The sequence below is a fragment of the Cydia splendana genome, chromosome 3 (genome assembly GCF_910591565.1).
Source record: "Cydia splendana chromosome 3, ilCydSple1.2, whole genome shotgun sequence".
In the NCBI taxonomy this organism is placed as follows: Eukaryota; Metazoa; Arthropoda; class Insecta; order Lepidoptera; family Tortricidae; genus Cydia; species Cydia splendana.
This window is the reverse complement of record NC_085962.1, coordinates 23,100,343-23,122,538: the sequence shown is the minus strand read 5'-3', so window position 1 is coordinate 23,122,538 and position 22,196 is coordinate 23,100,343. Positions and strand designations below refer to the sequence as shown.

The 22,196-nt window shown below is 37.2% G+C and overlaps 2 protein-coding genes and 1 long non-coding RNA gene across 3 annotated transcripts in view; 1 reads left to right on the top strand and 2 right to left on the bottom strand.

Moving 5' to 3' along the window:
* The window catches only part of LOC134806819 (uncharacterized), a 70,371-nt gene extending 66,324 nt beyond the window's left edge, over window positions 1–4,047 (top strand). The window contains exon 11 of the mRNA XM_063780208.1: window positions 3,762–4,047. The gene's annotated coding sequence lies outside the window, so the exon portion shown is untranslated. The remainder of the gene's footprint in view (window positions 1–3,761) is intronic.
* LOC134789411 (uncharacterized) overlaps window positions 1–22,196 on the bottom strand; it is a 550,672-nt gene that overhangs the window by 369,769 nt on the left and 158,707 nt on the right. The gene's annotated exons all lie outside the window — the stretch shown is intronic.
* Window positions 7,152–10,068, bottom strand: LOC134806695 (uncharacterized). Its single transcript, XM_063780021.1, has 3 exons — window positions 9,715–10,068; window positions 8,231–8,369; window positions 7,152–7,321 (listed from the first exon to the last, which is right to left on the bottom strand). Exons 1-3 carry the CDS (start codon window positions 10,066–10,068, stop codon window positions 7,152–7,154), a joined length of 663 nt encoding a protein of 220 aa, XP_063636091.1.

Sequence of the window (22,196 nt, the reverse complement as noted above, 5' to 3'; positions counted from 1 at the left end):
TTTCCTTGTCACTTTTTCGCTATCACTGGCTCTCTCACTTCACTAATACCTCCTCTGATGATGACGATTGAAAAAAAAAGCACCATTTTGGCCTAACCTGACATGGAAGGTAAATTTCGTAGTTAAAATATAGAGTATTTACCGTGGCGTTTTCTACGTGTCTACCCAAAACTGATTCAATAAAAAAATCTTGTGACGTATAAATAGGTAACACTTGCACTGCGTGTGCTATCAAAATCGTTGCAGACCTATCTTGGTCTAACTCTGCTTAAAAACATAAATCAAATAATAATTAAAAATTAAATGATTTGATTTGTTCCCTAGCTGTTTATATAGATAGCAGCACAATAATGTCTCTCGCTGCTCGCTATACCGTAGTCCCTTAAAGGCAAGGCCGTCTTTAACTATGCTGGGGCCCTAGGGCACATAAGAATTTAGGGCCCTTTTGGAAAGTAAAGAAAGAAAATTAAACTAACATTTTACTACTATGATCTTCTATTTATTATGGGTAATCAAATATATTACTGCCTGTCGTTCAGGGCCCTCTGAGGATGGGGCTCTGGGCACGGGCCCCGTGTGCCCTTATGGTAAAGGCGGTATTGCGTAAAGGATCAAACCAAACACGTACTGGTCGCCCTTAAAAAATAGCATATACTAGATAATTTGGGAAGGGTACCGCCGTGGGCGGGTGGTCTAGTGGTCAGGAGTGTCAGGACGTAAGCCGCGTAAGCTGAAGACGCGGATTTGATTCCGGCCTCGGCCACCGGTGGACTTGGTCACTTTTTCTTTAGTGTATGACGTCTATTTCGTTTTATAATATGATTTAAGTCTAATAGGTATCAATACTTCACAATCTTCATTCAAGAATTGACCTCTACATGACGCTCAACTAATCAGTGACGCACACCCAATTTATACAAATTAAATCATTAATTAAGTTTATTTGTATCCTTGAGGTTGTTTATTGTCTGTTGAATATTAGAACAATGATAAAATAGTAAATTAATCAACGTATTATTCGCACTTTCACAATATTTACTAAAAACAAAAATGGCTAAGAGTAGGTAGGTACTATGTGCTAATAGCTTACTTAGTGTGTAGATACCTAATTGCATCGATAATCAGAAGTTATTTATTCATTTAACATGCACAGTAAAAGTTGTACAAAACGAAAGGCGAACTTAATGCCAGAAGGCATTCTCTACCAGTTAACCTTTGGGCCAAACAGTTATGGATTAATAACAGGTTGTGAATTTGATCTGGATTTGTTATGGATAACCCAGTGTCTCAGATAGCTAGGTATAAATAAATGGGTATCTGTCTCATTTACAGAGGGTGGCCGCCATAAGGTACCTTTTGCCGTGAAACGTCACATTTACTTAAGTCTTACCTATATCAAAAAGAATAGATAGTATAGAGGGGTCCTGTCATTGTAAATTTTGTAGTCACTGTAAATTTACTGCCATCTATCGACACACGACTAAAACTCAAAATGAAAACGTATAAAGTTATCAAAAAATGTATATACTTATATGGATAAGAGATTTTATTATTTTTATATCATTTTGATCCATGTTCATTCACTGATATCTACCTACTTATGTGTTAAAATTGTTAAATATGAAACGGTGTCGTCACGCCATCTAGCCGAGGATAGGCTAAAGGTGTGTGCGGCATCTATTCGAGAATGACTTTTACTTGAATTCCGAGGCACGTTTTTTCCTTAGACTTTATTCGTCTTATACGAAGTTACATATGTCTTTGCCTATATTTAGCTTTAGTAAACTAACACTGACATTAAATTATTGGACAATGTTGTTTTTATGAATAAAGGAATTGAATTGAATTAAAAACCGATAATTTATGCGTCAGTTTTCCGCCGTGTCACCTGTTCCGGTTACTAATGCGCCGTCCTGCCGTCGGAAGGTTAGCAAAATTGCAAAATTTCCATGTAAGTAAAACATTTTTTCAGAAATTTGTCATATTTTTGTATAGAAAGGAATCGAAATTCATCAATTTCCAAAATAAAAGTTTCCTTTGTTTCCTGTGAAGTCATCCTGAAATTTCCGAGAACTTTTCCAACATTTTGGAAAGTTTCCGCAACTTGCACATCTGTAGTTTCGGTATACCTACCTACAAACTTTCCGATGGTTGATGACGGATATAGGTATACGTTTGACTTGCAAGTATTACTGTCTATCGATAAACAAAGAATCTTCATCGAAAGCAATCAAGAATATATCATTAATATATTATTAAATCGCATCACCCGTTTATATTCATACCTATACTAGAAGTTGAGGAAAAAACCTACATTAACATCCGGGATATGAACGCCCTCTTGCGGATAATTCCAATACTTATGATATTTACCGAGGCATTGGTTCAAGTATAAGTACTTGCCCACACTGTAGTATCACAATATGTACACAGATGGCATTGCAATCAAAGTAAAAATAACACAGTTTCATCATTATTTTTTTCTAACATTTTAGTTCCATATTATAAGATTTTGTAACTAGGGGTACGCAATAATAGTTTTCTAGATTAAATAGTGCTTTTTAATAATACTACTTAAAGCCTACACAAATCAAGGCGCAATATTCATCATTTTAGAATTGTAGCTAATGGTTTTTTGCAGGCGTCACTCTGTGGTTAATAAAACAATTAACTTTTTGTCGATTACTTTAATGTAGGATTGTAGGTACAGTTAAGTTCACAAAATCATTTACAAGTCAACGTTTCAAAATATATTTACACGCTTCTAAGTCGTGTAAATATATTTGAAACGTTGGCTTGAGATGATTGTTTGTGAACTCGACCATACCTACAAGGTATACCTATAAAATACATATATACATATACCTAATGAGAATAAACGCGCCAATCTTAACGCAGATTGCTGCAATCGTAATAAAACCATGTGTTATTATCTAACATTATGACAAATCCAAAGAATCAAAAACCACAGATTATAAATTTTTGTTTGGGCGGCTATGGCAAACGTTTAAACAAAATTCTTGTATAAACCAAACAGAATTGGTAGCTACTTATTTTTCATAAATAAAAGGGCAGTAAAACTCCATTTATATATCCGTAACAGGTTAATTAGCGAATAAACTGAATGAACTTCGCAGGCTCTCGCCTTCTTGCCTTTAGGTGTGACCTTCACATCCGTAACAACTTCGCTCCATCGGAGTTCAGCCATGAACTGGTTTACCGGAGTGCTCCGCGGTACTTAAAAATCTCAGGACTTGCTGTTACCGTTATAGCTAAGTGGGGCGGCGGCGCGGTTGCGCTGTGCTCGCCGCTCAACAGGACACAAGACATGTGACGTTACACGGAGTACTGGGAGCTTAGCCAAGACGACAATCGTTTATAGGGACCGTGCGCGTTGGAGGGTCTGCCATCTTGTGGCCTGCATCGGAAACATATGTGCACATGTACATTGCCAAAGCAAGTGCTGTCATTTACCGTTCTCGTCGGTACGTTTCCTTGTGCATAGTAAGTTCTGCCATCTTGCGGGCTACATCGGAAGCATAAACGACACATTTACGCCTCGCGCCAAAAATCTGACATATCTTCACTATTTCATATCTGGTGAATCTCTAATTAATTTCCCGAATCGCAGCGCCAGCCGCCATAAGGTACCTTTTGCAGTGGAACGTCACATATCTTTACTATTTCATATCTAGTGAGTCTCTAATTCATTTCCCGAATCGAGCCGCTAATCTTTGCATCTAACTGTGCGTTTTTTCCAGAAACTCCCTGATGCCTCGCCGCTCACGTCCTGCTCACGTCTCCTGCATCACACTGTTTATCGGTAAATGCCATGAAATGGCATTTGTGATATTAAGAAACCAACTACTATTGTTTTAAAAGGGACCTTGTCCTTCAGCATACGTGGAATGGGTGCCAAGCATGTCTCGTTCTCATTCATGAGCACGACGAATCAATCAATGGCATTTATATTCCTAAAACCTATAAGTAGCAGTGATATTAAAATGCAATAGTTACAATGCGCACAATTTCTCTGTAAGTACTCCTGTATTTTTTAGGCCAGCCATATTCCCAAAATACTTTTGTTCCCAATGAAAATTGTTATGTCAGCGTTTAAGTAATTAAAATCAAATTTCTTAATTAATAAAACTTTCATATGAAACTGTGAACAATGTGAGTGTCACCGACTCAACGTATTTCTTACCCAGGTACCTTAGTTAAATATATGTAGGTAGATACAATCATAGAAATCAATTAGGTAATAATTAATTTTTAGATGCAAACGCAAGCAAATGCAAGCTATAAGTGTTAGGGTTTAGGGTTAGTTAGGGTTTAGAATTTTGTATAAAATCAATTTTTTACAATAATCCAAATCTGTCCAAACGTAGGGTAAAGCATGGTTAATATACATCAAATTATGTAAAAATATTTTCCATAATGTAAATATCCAGGGAGGAAAATGGGGACTACGTTTGTATGGAGAAGCGGTTCCTCTTAAAAATATAACGACGGCAGAATCCTTTAAACTGTACGATGGCAGAATCCTTTAAACTGAACGACGGCAGAAGGTTTCTGGATCGGAAGGCGGCCGGGCCGGGACAGCCCATGAGTCAGTGCACCATGACACTGCTAACGGGAGCTTTCCATCTCGGCAACTCCGCCAGGATAACGGGATCGCTCCCTTCGATTTCAGTTTGGAACGCCTTTCGATTTCGTGGCCCGTGTCGCCGTACGACCTCCGGCTTGCGTCACCTCCATGTAATCGGGCTTTAGAAAATGAAATTCAGCACATTCGTGTCCTGCCTTACATGGCAAAGTTATGCTTTTGGGCCACCGTCCCGTTGGCGGGCGACATCTTATGACACGGCTTTGATTTAGATTTTTATCTCATAATACGTATTGCACAAGATGGCGTCAATAATTATAATACGAGTCATTTTATTTTATGTAAATACTTGTAAGTTACCTGCGCCAAAGAAGGACCACCGTTATTTTTGTTATTTATTTCTTATGTTTAATATGAACTTGCAATTTTGTCTATGGCACTGGCACTAGCGAGCATAGACGCAAAATTGGTACCCATTCACATCTTTAAAATTAAGTATGATTTTTTTAAAGTCGGTGAGCTTAATAAGAATAATAAGAACCGGACTTCTTTGGCGCAGGTAACTTATAAGTATTTACATTTAGGTAGCTTACATAAAATATTAAGATCATATTACTCATACTCACTTTCTTGTTTTGCTGTGTTGGATTTTATAAACTTGATATCCTTAGTTCTTAACTCAATTCGTTTAATATCCATACGAGAGATAGTTTAAAATAAATTATTGAAGATCTAAGAAAATAACGGTAAAGCCCTTAAAAACCTCATTGTCACACGGCTCGCGAGCCTCGTCGCTGCTGCGCCATTTTCCGAACGTGTTAGTGCGAAAATATTCCGGGAGTGAGCGAGAGGAGGATACCGTGGTGTGCTGATGTGCGAGAGGGAGGAGGGGCGCTATGCTAGGCTGCCGCGGAGGTCATGGAACCACAAGTAGGTCGGCGTCATCCTTCCTCCACCGCGGCTGCGCGGGCGCCGCGCCGTGGCTGTTGAACTTGGACGCGTTCGCGCAAAACACGGTTTTTGAATATGGAACAAGAGTTTGAATTGTTTTTCACAGTAACATGTAGTAACTAATGGAGTTTTTACAGCAATAATAACTAATGAGTTGCTAATATGTCGCCTCATATGTAGGTTTTTTGTTAGAACGGATAAAGTCATCTGAGACAGTTTTAAGCTAAGGCAATTAAGATGAATTGGCATTTAGCAGTGAAGTCTTCGGAGTGGTCATTAACAGGCGTTCCCCTCTGTCGAAAATAGGCGACCAATGGTCAACGACATGTCAACCACATGTATGGACTGACGTTCATCTGACATGGCTATGTTTACGTTACGTATTCATTTGACGTGCCCCTTCCCCGCAAAAAACGGCAGACTATTTTGTACCGAAAATTATAGACATGGCGTCTCCGTTGATTATATCCTCTAAGAGTGAAGTACTTAAGCACTAATGGTGGTCCTACCTACATTGGCTGTTATAAAATGTGATAGCTATAACATGGTGTGACAGGGACAACATATTAAAACACTACCTACTTATCATCAATACTATCACTTTGTCCTTGTCACACGATGTTATACTAGTATATAACGTTAATAATAAAACAGCCAGTGTGGGCCCACTACATATATGTTGTACAGACATAACCCTGGAATACCTATCAAAAGAACTTGGGTATTTACTGTGACAATAAAAACACTAGTTTTCATGGCGAATAATATATTGCAAGTGACACCAGATAGCTACACAAAAATATAAACAAACTGTTACTATACACATTTAAATAGGTGTCATATAATATATTATGTGTCGTAATAGTATTACCAAAGAGAATAGATAGTATAGAGGGGTCCTGTCATAGTAAGTTTTGTAGTCACAGTAAATTTACTGCCATCTATCGACACACGACTAAAACTCAAAATGAAAACGTATAAAATTATCAAATAAATGTATATATATGTATATATGTGTATAAATGATTTTATTATTTTTATATCATTTTGACCCATGTTCATTCACTGATATCTATGTGTTAAAATTGTTTAATATGAAACGGTGTCGTCACGCCATCTAGCCGACCATAGGCCAAAGGTGTGTGCGCCATCTATCCGAGAATGACTTTTTCTTGATTTCCGAGGCACGTTTTTTCCTTAGACTTTATTCATCTTATACGAAGTTACATATGTCTTTGGTATTACTAATGTGCCAGCATACACATAAGCAACCTTTAATATTTACTTAATACCTAGAGTCGGACCAAGCTAACTCTGCATGTCATTTTCAATGACAAAGTGCGGCAACGATGACATTGCATATTTTAAGTTGTAAAATCGTGTTTTCTCCTTCTAATTAAATTAAAAAAATTAAGACAAAAAGTGCTTTAAATTCGAATTTCCAAAAACATGCATTCTTGAGAATAAAGAGCAATTTTCCATATTTTTAAAGAATAAAGAGAACCAACCTGATCTAGTAAAAAAATAATATGTACCGATTTACCTAATCTACCTACCTACCTGTTAGAATTATTGAGTTTCCAACAATACAACTTTAAAGGATTTTGTTCACCTGTAAAATTAATATACTGTAAGTGAATACAAGAGTGATGAAGTTGATCGGCAGCGAACTGTCGATCGGTATGACGCGCCAGATGTGGAACTTGAACGGCCGCAGCTTTAGGAAACGAATGCCTTTTGAAATGGCGGCTCGTGCATTTAGATCTGAAAATTAAAATGCATTAGGTAGGTACATACTTGACCACTAAAATTACCTACATTGTCTTTTTGATTTACCCTCTTACAAATATGTATTTAATAATTCAAATATTTTACACGTTTATATTTACCATCGTTGGTGTGCAATCAGCAACACTCTTAACTGTCCATCGGTGCATATATAGGCATCGGTATGCCTTTTGTAATAAGCAGTGATCGTACATTTTCCAGCATTTTTGGTGCAGCAGAGTGGTGTTAACGGAATTGGTAAGTACTTATAGATAATTTCAACTGAAATGGTAAATTAAGGTTAATATTAACGTAATTAACGCTAATTAATCATTAGGGTTGACATTATTTATACCAATTCCGTTAACACCACTCCGCTGCACCAAATCGATTCGCGTGGTGTTAACGGAATTGGTATAGATAATTTCAACTGAAATGGTAAATTAAGGTTAATATCAACGTAATAAATGCTAATGAATCATTAGGGTTGAAATTATTTATACCAATTCCGTCAACAACACTTCGTGCACCAAAAATGCTGGGAAATGTACGATCCCTGGTAATAAGGTCCACCGAGGGACAGTTAACAGTGTGGGCGAAGGTACCACAGATATCACAGGTCCTTTTTGGTCATCAGCCATAATCATGGAATAAAATATGTGGAGGTATCTTTTATCGTTATAGGTATACTAAAGGGTAACCATTATGTTATCATGAGCGTCATATCATCTCACATCATCATATTAATTGTGCAGAAAATTTAAAATAGGGAGATATAATATAATTAGGTAATTTATCATGATAACAAATCTTATTCTTGCCTACTTACCTACCTACTTACGACCTAAAATTGGTATTAATCTTAAGGCAAAACAAATAGTTAATTAATAAGGTATACGTGTTTACCGTTACATTTGGAATACTGGATTCTTAGTATCAATGAAATATGATCAACTTCCATGTGGATCAGTTCTATCAAGACTGCCGGAATAGAAACTATCACCCATGCGGATATTATATCGCATTGATAAACCTTCCAATTGATCTGAAACATGTACTATAACTATTTAAATGACAGGTACCATTCTGTTTAATAGATAACTGAGAAATAAAAATATTATAATTCATACCTGCTCAGAATCGGATTGTAATAAAATATTTGCGTGAAGTCGTAAGATACAGTTTATGAAACGCATCGCCAGTACTACTAAGTACTGAAAAACAGAAGAATATAATATATAGGTAATTACTAATTACTTAACAAACGACATTACATGTAGGTATAGGTATTGAAGAAAGAAAGAATAAGTAAGTATAATAATATCGTCTTATTGACTTTTATAACAAAATCTATCAAAAAAGAGTCTTAGTTTTGCTTTACAGATTAAAAAATAACCGGCCAGGTGCGAGTCGGAGTCTCCCACCAAGGGTTCCGTACTTTTTAGTATTTGTTGTTATAGCGGCAACATCAAAAATACATCATCTGTGTAAATTTCAACTGTTTAGCTATCACGGTTCATGAGATACAGCCTGGTGACAGATAGACAGACGGAGTGGAGTCTTAGTAATAGGGTCCCGTTTTTACCCTTTGGGTACGGAACCCTAAAAACCGGCCAAGTGCGAGTCGTACTCGCGCGAGTGTCTCGTAATCACTCAATGTTTTTGAAGAAAATATTGAGTTTTCCTTAGGTTTTGTAGGTTTTCCTACAATCTGTAGGCAATGAACTATTTTCTGTAAAACTTTTTTGTATTTTCTCTTGCTGATCCCCCAAATATGGCCGACACATTAAAAATTATATTACTTTAATTACTCGTCCGTCTATGGGTCACCAACATACATAATGGTTACCAAATTTAAACTATGATAATCGGTTAGATTCGTTTCGTAGCAAATTGGATGTGACAGACGGACAGACATGATACGACAAACAGATACGCGAGTGACCCTATTAAGGCTTCCTAAAAATAATAATTTTTAATTTCTATTAAAGAAGTACCTACCTATAGAATATCTTGTATTAATTAAAGCTAAGCGAAAATGGTGCACATGGTACCTATAAGTATAATGTGAGAATTACCGTTGTTTGTAATTTATCCAGAAGCTCAACGCTATCGACAAGCTGTTTATAAGCTAATAATCCTCTTTTTAAATCAGTTGTCATATTTGTGTAGTCACCAGGCGGCCGAACAAAAATACCCTCAAAATAATTCCGAAGTTTTATCATTCTTTCATACAAAACGTCAAATACAGAAATTCTAATAAGGTGACCGAAATCCATGGAGATAGAAATGAAGGTATACATCAAATATACTAAAGGGCTAATAAAAATAAGTTCCAAAGCGTAAAGACTAATACAAGTTCTCATAAGAGCCATTAAAAAAAAGATTACGTATAGCCGGAAGCTTTCTAACTTCGAAGGGAGTTCGAGGGTTGGATCTGCACGTTGGATACAAGTCATATATTTTATAAAACAATCGTTTTCAACTATGAGAGTTATCCAAATACTGATGAAATACTCAAAAAGTAATATCCAAAGAGCACCATAATTCGAGTTTCCAATATAATGTAATATCAATGGAACAATGAAGGATAGAACACTGCAATATATTTTTAGGGTAGTCAAGTATAACGTTTTAGAGGTATAGCTGAAATAATGGCCAAAAATTGCACGAATAAATAAGATAGTATTCAGAGGCAAATAGTTGTGCAGAAAATTTAGAACTAGATCACGGATATAACCCATACTAATACCAGATATATATATTTAAATGGACTTGTAAAATAGGTATATCGTATACAATGATATTGTATAAAATAAATTGATTGAATTGAATAACTGAGACTTAAAATGTTTGTTCACTGCGAAAGTGTGGATGCACAGTAGTACTGAAAGTGCCGCGTTACTATTACTGACAAAAATGAGGAAGCTATGCACAACACAATTGGGCAGTATTGTACATCAAAAAACCGGCCAAGAGCATGTCAGACCATTCTCAATGTAGGGTTCCGTAGTTACCTGTCCGTCACAATAGAACCTTCCTTCCTACTCCTCCCTTCTCTTACTTTTTTCTTCCTTTCTTCTTCTTCTTTCTTTTTTTATTTCTTCTGTCCTTGAACGAGGGCTAGAGGGGGGGAGACTTTTTACGATAACTCAAAAGCCGCTTCTCTGATCGCTATAGTTTTCATTGAATGTCTATATTAATCTCTAACGTTTCTTTTTTTTCATATTTGTTGGAGCCACGGTTCAAAAGTTAGAGGTGGGGGGGTGGTCGTGGTAAGTTATGTTTTCTTTCAGACAGATTATTTGCGAGAGTATTTACTTTATCAAAAATGGTTATCGTAGACCCCTACTTATTTTGAAAGATCTATCCAACGACACCCCATACCATAGGGTTGAAGCGAAAAAAAACACATCCCCACTTTACGTGTAGGGGGGTACCATAAGCTTTTATTTTACCACTTTGTCGGTATGATTGATTTATATCATAAATGCCAAATAGCAGCTTTCTATTACTAACGACCACGGAGCAAAGCCTCGGACGGATAGACGAACGAACTTGGCGAGACTATTAAGGATTCCTAATAGTTGACTACGGAACCCTAAAAATATTAACTGATTAGTGTAATTAGGCACAGTGATTATTGAAGTATTTCCTAGGATGGTGTAATAAAGGCAGTGTTTACTTGCAGTCACTATGGCAACGTCAATGTGAAGCGTACACGTAGCTGATTACAAGATACCTAGGTAATTGTGTTGACACACTTTTCTACTATGTACATTTCCTATTAATAGGTTATTGTTTGTTAAACACGCACAAAAAATTTTAAACATATTTATGTACCTACTTACATATTATTGATATTTAACATTCGCTTTATTGGTAAAGAAAAACATCGTGAGGAAACCGGACTAATCCAAAAACCTTAGTTAACCCTGGGTTCGAATTGGAACGTGGTGGAACAAATCGTGGTGGAAATAATTCAGATATTCCGCGATCATAGATATTTTTTCATACAAAAAAAAACCGGTCAAGTGCTAGTCTGACTCGCGTTCCAAGGGTTCCGTACATTACCCAATTTTTACAATGTACCTACTTTTTTATGTGGATCGTGAATTAAATGTCTTTAAAAACCCGTAGGGGTCGGATCAAAAACTAAATAATAAAGTCCGACTCACGCTTGACTGCACATCTCTAATAGGTTTTCGTGTCATCTATAGATAAATAACTATTATGTGCATTTTTTTCACAATTTTAGACTAGACCCAGTAGTTTCGGAGATAAAAGGGGGGGAATGGTCGAACAGACAGACAGACGCACGATTGATCCTATAAAGGTTCCGTTTTTTCCTTTGAGGTACGGAACCCTAAAATCAGGTGCCATAGACAATCGGCTCGATTCGGAAAATCAATTAGATTTCTACTAGACTTCAACAAGTTACGATACGGATAATTTAAAGATATTTGTAAGATAGATATGTAAAATTTGACGTTTCCGCGATTCTGGAGGTCCTCTTGAACGATTTCGACAAGTTATGACTTAGATATCCAAGTCACATCTAGTCGATATCTAATGTAGATCTAGTTGATCTCTAAATCGTCTCAAGATCTTGTGATTATCTCGAAATCCGAATAGGCCTGTTCATCTGAATTTATTCCGTGACCATAGAAAGCCAGGCAAAGACACATTGTCCAAACCATCAATTTTAGGGTTCCTTGTCAACTAACCTTTCCATTAGGTATAATTTCGCCACGTCGTCATCTGTCCGTATTTCTGTCTGCGGCTTAGCTCACAGGCAGGTGTAGAAAACTGCAGTTTCGCATGGATTTATAATTCAATCACTCTTCATTCTGACAAAGTCGAAAAATAATAATTGGAAAATATTTTTAGGCTACCTAATACCTCCCCTTCTTCTTCCTCGTCTTATCTGGGCATATGCCACGGCTCATGGGAGCCTGGGGTCCGCTTGACAACTAATCCCAAGAATTGACGTAAGTACTCGTTTTTACGAAAGCGAATAGCGACTGCCATCTGACCTTTCAACCCAGAGGGGAAACTAGGTCTTATTGGGATTAGTCCGGTTTCCTCACGATGTTTTCCTTCACCGAAAAGCAACTGGTAGATATCAACTGATATTTCGTACATAAGTTCCGAAAAACTCATTGGTACGAGCCAGGGTTTGAACCCGCGAACTCCGGATTGAAAGTCGCACGCTCTTACCGCTAGGCCACCAGCGCTTCTTACCTCCCCTAACGTGTTTTATTTATTTATACATTTTTGTCGAGATGTCGTTAGATAGATTGTTCAAAACAAATCTTGGTCTTCCGGGGTCTTCCTCAACCATTTTTTGATAAAATTAATATTATCAGAAATAATGGCTCTGAACCAAATACCCCTAACTTATGAACCATGGGTCCAAAAATATACGCAAAAAATCACGAAATATGGTTTGATAAAGACTTTTATTAAAAACTAAATCGAACAGTCATGATCTGTTAAGCCGTTTTTCAGTTTACGCAAAAAGTCTTCAATTCTGTCTTATTCGCTAAACCGCGGTTTGGTAAAGTTCTATGCAGGGGGAAGGGGGGTTTCTTTTCAGTGCAGATGACTGTACTTACCTACATGATACTAACTATGTAACAGCTCCCGTTCAGCCTACAGTTATAGAAGGGTAACTACGGAACCCCACACTGAGCATGGCCTGATATACTCTTGGCCAGATTTATTAAATAGGTACTTTTATTTAATTACTTGCTAAAACAGACTTTGACTGGTCAACTCAAGTTGTAAATAATATATGTCATATAGTAAATAGTACTTATTTTATAGTATAGGGTAAACCCTCCAGTGAATGAACACCCCCCAGTGAATGAACAAAATCACGTTTTTTGTCTAAAATAAGAAATATAGCAATTTCTACCACTTGTCGTATTTTTTTTCTTATTAACAACTCTATTTCCTATGCAATTTCAACCCCTGCTAAATTTATTTTCGACCAGTTTGAACGTGACTGGCGTTTAAAGTTTACGTATTTCTGGTTTTGAAGTTTTGTATGCAAAAATTATATCCCAGATAAGAACAGTGTACGTTTGGAGCAACATATGAAGTGCTTATTTAATGTTTACCTGTACAAAGTTTGGTTATTTGGTTAGATTAAGAGTTAAACCTTCTACAAATGTACACTTTGTCGACGTATTATGTGATTAAGTCTTTATTTTTTATAGTTCCAATACTGGCTTATCAAATGTTCTGAAACCAGTAAATGAACGGTGTGTTCATTTTACTGGTGTCGTCTAGATATATTTTTTTTTCTAAATTTATGTGTAAACGAATTGGTATTGAGCTTGTTTTTTGTGATCCTGCATAGAAAATGATTCTGATTCTTTCAGCCAGTATTGGAACAAACAAAATTTCTATAGTCCATTTACTGGATTTTTCATGCCTATGTATGAACAATACAACATTTGGGGTGTTCATTTATAAGATTTCTACTAATTCTATGTTTGAACAATGTAACCACGAACAATTCAATGACAAGTTTATTATTTTAAGCATTATTTGCTAATCCTAACTTTTTTCATCAGAATATGCTGATTGTTTCTTGTTTTAAAGATTGATTCTCTTTTTCTTAATAATATGTAATAGGTTCTGGTGAATAACCATCATTTTATTACATTCTAATCTATTTGAAATCAATATGGAGGGGATAAAAATATATGAACGCTTTCGCTATACCTACTAAAATAGAGCTGGAAACGTGTATAGTGTTAAAAATGTTTTTTTAAAGCTGATTAAAAATATCTAAATGATGTTCATTCACTGGATTTTGCGGTGTTCATTCACTAGTTTTTATGTTCATTCATTAGGTTTTTGGGTACTTTTTGATTAATTCTGCTATAACTCAAAAACTATGAAAGTAATAAAAAATCGCAGAAATTACTTTCTTATTTATTAAATGAGGATTCATTAAATTGCAGATAATTATTGAAATTATTAATGAATGCTGAGAAATGATTTTTCAAACTTGGATAATTCCTTAAGTGTTCATTCACTGGAGGTCTTACCCTATTTGCATGCAAACAAATTATTTCACTTTGGCTTTGTTTCTATTTCAAACCTCTAGCCACTTTATTAGGCGTAGCTAGGTATATTTAGGCGTCAAGCCAATCAATTATTATAATCATGACAACAATATTTTTAGGTCAAGGTCAATGGTAATACAAATAATTCGTAAACAATGCTTTATAAATTTGCATTGTGACCTTCAATAAAATTTGGTATGCTCCATTAAAAGGTGTACCCTCGTAATCGAAAACAATGCAATGCTCAATGTAATGTACGGATGATACTACATATTAGTGCATAATTATTTTCCAGCGTGTTTTCTCGGAAACGTTCGTATTTGTCATGCTAGTTCAGCCAATGTCAGTACTTTTTGACCGAGACTGACTGAAATAGCAAGACACGTTCGAAAGTTTCCGTGAAAATACGATGGAAAATAATTATGCATTACATCTGTAATTACTTGGACCTCGTGCGTAAACTAAAGGCTGATTAGGTATTATGCATAAATCTCAAACACTGAATACCTATTTATTTAATTATAAATAAGACGAGCTACCAGGCTCATCCCTGATATTTCCATCGTTTTTTTCACGGAAACGTACGAACGTGTCTTGCTTACAGCTTGGCAAAACGAGTAGAAATTAAAAAGTGGCAACACTGTAGCGTCGTCCCGTTTTCTTATATTGGTTTGAAAGGGACGACACTACAGTGTTGCCACTTTTTAATTTCTACTCTTTTTTGCCAAGCTGTACAAAAAGTACTGACATTGGCAAAAGTACTGAGGTTGACTGAAGTAGCATGACAAATACGAACGTTTCCGAGAAAATACGAAGGAAAAAAATTTTGACTATATCTGTACCTAACATCTTTATATATAATAGGCGGGTATTCTCGGAACATTTAGCGCACAGACTTCGCTGGTTCGGTCACCTACTCAGAATGGGAGAGGATCGGGCTGTCAAGAGGGCGTTCTTGGGACGACCGACTGGTAGCCGTCCGGTGGGTCGGCTCAGGTATCGCTGGGAAGATAGTGTGGCGGCCGATCTGCTTCAGCTTCGCGTCAGTAACTGGCAGGAAGTTGCGCAGGATCGGGACAGGTGGCACGCTCTCGTTTCGGAGGCCAAGATTCTCTTTGGATCGCTGAGCCAAAATAGTTAGTTAGTTAGTGGGTATTCTCGGAATGACGCATTACAAAGATTTTTCACTACACTACACTATCGGATCAGCTTGGTAACCTGTCAGCCGGCCGGGTGTCTGAGGCAAAATATTTTCATAACTGCGAGGGAAAAACCCTGGCCAAAACAAAAATAACATAAGTACTCATACTTAATTTAAGTAACCAACTTGTCAACCATACACTTAAAAAATTACGGGTCATTCTTAAATAACTTAACAAAAATATATTGTCTCTATATGTAGAACAATTAGACTGTCACTAATAAGTACTTTAGAACGCGAACTGTACCTATACCTTTATTTGAAAAAGTATTTCAGGGTGCGTAGCCAACATGCCAATCGTTTACGCTCCGTAGCGTAGCGTAGCGTAGTCATCTCTGTCTATCACTTCCATAATAGAGCGATAGAGACAGTTGCGGCTCGTTCGCTACTGTACAGGGCATTGGCACGTTGGTTGGCTACGCACTCAGGGTGTCAGATGCTTTTGGTGCGTTGTTTCATCTACGCTATTATTGATACTGACTGTGCTTACTACCAGACTATAGGCGTTTTTACGGCACACCTACCTACTCGTATAAATATGTCATTGCTATTCTTTGTCACGTTTTCGTAGTGCTGACCCTGCTGATATTTTATTAATCCAAAATAAATAATTCAAAACTTAACAGATCATGTTGTGAGACACACGTTATTGATCAACAAATATTTTTTTCCACCATATTCTATAGGTAAACATTGTCCAACTCATTGAATGCACTAGAAAACTCTGCATACTCTTACCAACCTACGATGCAAGTAAATATTTAGGTAAGTACTTAGTTTAGGTATGGAACTAAATTATTTTTAGCAACATATTTTAATACGATGTTTCATTGGTTATATAGTAGTTGATAGTAGGTATGTACAGGCCTATATAATTATATCTCATCTACGAGGAAGTTGATTTAGAAACAAAAACTTAAGTAGGGTAGACCGAGACGAATCGGATCATTTTTTTTTGACGGTCAATAAATATATTTTTTAAGGTGATACTGTTTTTATTAATATTCAGTTGGATAAATTGTTTATTAATGAACGGAATCCAAGGTTCAGACACAAAATAAAACTTAAATATGATTTATGAAAAATAAAATACAAAACCTCGTAAAAAATCCGATTCGCCCCATTTTAAGGGGTAAAACGGATCAAAAAAACTCTGTCATAAAATCAACAATCAACAATGTTAATCATATTGATTAAGAATCACAAAGGTCAAATAATTGAGATCAACTATCATTGGTATTATTTTCACTGCAGATGACTGTACTTACCTACACGATACTAACTATGTAATAGCTCCCGTTCAGCCTACAGTTATAGAAGGGTAACTACGGAACCCCACACTGAGCATGGCCCGATATGCTCTTGGCCAGATTTATTAAATAGGTACTCTTATTTAATTACTTGCTAAAACAGACTTTGACTGGTCAACTCAAGTTGTAAATAATATATGTCATATAGTAAATAGTATTTATTTTATAGTATATTTGCATGCAAACAAATTATTTTACTTTGGCTTTGTTTCTATTTCAAACCTCTAGCCACGTTATTAGGCGTAGCTAGGTATATTTAGGCGTCAAGCCAATCAATTATTATAATTATGACAACAATATTTTTAGGTCAAGGTCAATGGTAATACAAATAATTCGTAAACAATGCTTTATAAATTTGCATTGTGACCTTCAATAAAATTTGGTATGCTCCATTAAAAGGTGTACCCTCGTAATCGAAAACAATGCAATGCTCAATGTAATGTACGGATGATACTACAGATTAGTGCATAATTATTTTCCAGCGTGTTTTCTCGGAAACATTCGTATTTGTCATGCTAGTTCAGCCAATGTCAGTACTTTTTGACCGAGACTGACTGAAATAGCAAGACACGTTCGAAAGTTTCCGTGAAAATACGATGGAAAATAATTATGCATTACATCTGTAATTGCTTGGACCTCGTGCGTAAACTAAAGGCTGATTAAGGTATTATGCAGAAATCTCAAACACTGAATACCTATTTATTTAATTATAAATAAGACGAGCTACCAGGCTCATCCCTGATATTTCCATCGTTTTTTTCACGGAAACGTACGAACGTGTCTTGCTTACAGCTTGGCAAAACGAGTAGAAATTAAAAAGTGGCAACACTGTAGCGTCGTCCCGTTTTCTTATATTGGTTTGAAAGGGACGACACTACAGTGTTGCCACTTTTTAATTTCTACTCTTTTTTGCCAAGCTGTACAAAAAGTACTGACATTGGCAAAAGTACTGAGGTTGACTGAAGTAGCATGACAAATACGAACGTTTTCGAGAAAATACGAAGGAAAACAATTATTCACTATATGTGTACCTAACGTCTTTATATATAATAGGCGGGTATTCTCGGAACATTTAGCGCACAGACTTCGCTGGTTCGGTCACCTACTCAGAATGGGAGAGGATCGGGCTGTCAAGAGGGCGTTCTTGGGACGACCGACTGGCAGCCGTCCGGTGGACGACCGACTGGTAGCCGTCCGGTGGGTCGGCCCAGGTATCGCTGGGAAGACAGTGTGGCGGCGGATCTGCTTCAGCTTCGCGTCAGTAACTGGCAGGAAGTTGCGCAGGATCGGGACAGGTGGCACGCTCTCGTTTCGGAGGCCAAGATTCTCTTTGGATCGCTGAGCCAAAATAGTTAGTTAGTTAGTGGGTATTCTCGGAATGACGCATTACAAAGATTTTGTCGCGTTACGTGCTCTGCCAATGAGTTGGTAGAGCACGCAACTGAGCAGCTGGAAGGTTGAAGGTTGGAGAAGGGGAGAAGTGATAAAAGTAAGGACTCAGGGGTAGGTAACGTTTATTTTCCAGGTTTGTATGGGTGGGTCAATATGGCACTTCTGAGATTTAGGATCGTCCAGTAACACAGGGTAGCGGTGGTAGCGTAGTAGGTAGACCGATGCTCCGGGATGCGGCGCCTGGAGAAACGCGTTCACGCGTTTAACAGGCGCGCGGCGTCTAGGAGGGCGCGCGCGCACAGGCGCACGGCGTCAAGCAGGGCGCGCACAGGCGCGCGGCGTCAAGCAGGGCGCGTACAGGCGCGCGCCCTCCAAGACGCCGCGCGCCTGTGCGCGCCCTTCTAGTTACCACGCGCCTAAACGCGTGAACGCGTTTCTCCAGGCGCCGCATCCCGGAGCATCGGTCTAACTACTACGCTACCACCGCTACCCTGTGTTACTGGACGATCCTAAATCTCAGAAGTGCCATATTGACCCACCCATACAAACCTGGAAAATAAACGTTACCTACCCCTGAGTCCTTACTTTTATCACTTCTCCCCTTCTCCAACCTTCAACCTTCCAGCTGCTCAGTTGCGTGCTCTACCAACTCATTGGCAGAGCACGTAACGCGACAGTTTTGGCGCCCCACGTTGGGCGCCAAAACTGTCACACAGTTTTTCACTACAGGCAGGTGATTGTACAGTACATTTAGTAGGTAAGGTAAGTACGCTTGATAGAAGATCGACTCAAAATATCGGATCAGCTTGGTAACCTGTCAGCCGGCCGGGTGTCTGAGGCAAAATATTTTCATAACTGCGAGGGAAAAACCCTGGCCAAAACAAAAATAACATAAGTACTCATACTTAATTTAAGTAACCAACTTGTCAACCATACACTTAAAAAATTACGGGTCATTTTTAAATAACTTAACAAAAATATATTATGTCTCTATATGTAGAACAATTAGACTGTCACTAATAAGTACTTTAGAACGCGAACTGTACCTATACCTTTATTTGAAAAAGTATTTCAGGGTGCGTAGCCAACATGCCAATCGTATACGCTCCGTAGCGTAGCGTAGCGTAGTCATCTCTGTCTATCACTTCCATAATAGAGCGATAGAGACAGTTGCGTCTCGTTCGCTACTGTACAGGGCATTGGCACGTTGGTTGGCTACGCACTCAGGGTGTCAGATGCTTTTGGTGCGTTGTTTCATCTACGCTATTATTGATACTGACTAGGGCTCGCGGTCGAGTCCGTGTTTCGTTTACACGTTTCGAATACCCGTTTCCGAATAACACGTACACGGTTTTCTGGCCCGTTCCGCACGTGTAATTAAGAAACGTGTAATTAAGATCCGTCTCCACGGATAAACGGGTATTCGAAGAAACGGATCTTATTTACCCGTGGCTCCGGACACGTCCTTGACGAGTAGCGAAGGAACGAACCGGCGCGGCGTACTTAAGAGTCAGATTAGTAGACAAAAGATTCATGACGAGTTTTCGTCATATTTAACCTTATTCCGTGGTTCATAGAGTCGAAATTCAATAAACGGTTTACAGAACCCTTTTTGACCAGGTAGTTTTTGCTTGCAATGTTGCAAATACGAGTAGAAAATTAGAAATACAATAGGTATACCTATGCTAGTTATCAAAATAGTATTTTATATAAGACTTCAAAAATACTTTATGGTTTATTAATATAACTTGATAGCAATAAATTTAAAGTGCTTAAAAAAATAAAAGCAATAAAGAGTATAAAGACTTTACGTTAAAATCTGGCCATGCATGATCTGGTAGGTGGTGGTAGGTAAGTATACAATATTCTTACCAATTGCATATTTTTAAACAGTTCTTATATTACAATATGGCATACGGTCCAAAAATTACCCTGTATTGTATAGTTGGTTAAATATGTTATATTAACACGTGTTAAAACTGTTATAAATAATTTAAAAAAAAATTCGTACGCTAAACGAGTTCATCTGAAGTCAACATTCAATACTAGACCTTGCATACCCAGAGCTAGAGCATTGATTAGCTCAAACTGTTTCGGATCCGTTCGGGCCGGTCTTAAGTACCCGTGTAAACGGAGATACGTATCTGAGAAACGTTTCTTGGGAACGGTTCTTGGATACGTATCCGGATCTCGGCGGTTCCGTGTAAACCGTGTTCTTAGCACCGCCGGTCTTAAGAACACGGGTATTCGTTTCGGCGTGTAACACGGATACCGGGAGCCCTAATACTGACTGTACTTACTACCAGACTATAGGCGTTTTTACGGCACACCTACCTACTCGTATAAATATGTCATTGCTATTCTTTGTCACGTTTTCGTAGTGCTGACCCTGCTGATATTTTATTAATCCAAAATAAATAATTCAAAACTTAACAGATCATGTTGCGAGCCACACGTTATTGATCAACAAATATTTTTTTCCACCATATTCTATAGGTAAACATTGTCCAACTCATTGAATGCACTAGAAAACTCTGCATACTCTTACCAACCTACGATGCAAGTAAATATTTAGGTAAGTACTTAGTTTAGGTATGGAACTAAATTATTTTTAGCAACATATTTTAATACGATGTTTCATTGGTTATATAGTAGTTGATAGTAGGTATGTACAGGCCTATATAATTATATCTCATCTACGAGGAAGTTGATTTAGAAACAAAAACTTAAGTAGGGTAGACCGAGGCGAATCGGATCATTTTTTGTTTGACGGTCAATAAATATATTTTTAAGATGATACTGTTTTTATTAATATTCAGTTGGATAAATTGTTTATTAATGAACGGAATCCAAGGTTCAGACACAAAATAAAACTTAAATATGATTTATGAAAAATAAAATACAAAACCTCGTAAAAAATCCGATTTGCCCCATTTTAAGGGGTAAAACGGATCAAAAAAACTCTGTCATAAAATCAACAATCAACAATGTTAATCATATTGATTAAGAATCACAAAGGTCAAATAATTGAGATCAACTATCATTGGTATCTTTAATGTTGCATTTGACCATTATTTTTATTCCTCCTTTCCAGTTAAATTTTTTATCACGCCACCTACAGAAAGTGCAACATAATATCACTCCTATATGCCACTATATATATTAACAATAAATCCAAAACATGCTAATGGCCATTTACCAACAAAATCGAATAACTTAAATGAAAATAAACAAAAACTGTAAACTTTTGCAAACCAAAACATGAAAAATCACACATATCCGATTCACCCCATATGTGAAAATTAGTTGTTGGTAACAAAAGACTCTACGTAGGGACAGCGGTCTCGTTAAAACCTTATTAGCAGCTGTAGTCATATTTTCTCCCGACCATTCCCCCTGATACCTCTCCTTTTTATACGTACGCACCATCTAAAACATGCGAACATAAAATAAGCCAAAAAAACGTCCAAAAACCTTGTTTTCTAATGTGATCCGAATCGCCCCCAATCAGATGATCCGAATAACCCCATATCATGTGTTTGAATTATTTTCGTGTAACGGAAATATACCTTTAAATACAATAAAAACAAAATCAAATCAGGAAACACTATGCGCCATTAACAATAAGTAACAACAATTACAAACCTTTAGCCTTTTGCGTTTACTTTTATCACGGACTGTATTTGCACATTTTTTTACATCGGCGGTAAAATCACAATACACCTGTACGAGCGACTCATCGGGAAGTGTCACCGTGACCGACGCATGAGTCTTTTACAATGACAGTAACTGTGGCAACATGCGTTAGGAACAGAGCAAACGCGGGACGCTGGTTGACTGGCTGTAACTAACCGTGATCTTTCAAATTTTACAGAAATGCTTATTTT

Bases quoted from the DNA above. Each gene is read 5' to 3' on its own strand.
- LOC134806695 (XM_063780021.1), bottom strand. From the start codon at position 10,068: ATGGGTTATATCCGTGATCTAGTTCTAAATTTTCTGCACAACTATTTG. The intron at 8,370-9,714 runs GTAATCTTTTTT...TACATGTTTCAG, and splicing joins TAGAAAGCTTCCGGCTATAC to ATCAATTGGAAGGTTTATCA. The intron at 7,322-8,230 runs GTAAACACGTAT...TTTAATTTTCAG, and splicing joins CCAGTATTCCAAATGTAACG to ATCTAAATGCACGAGCCGCC.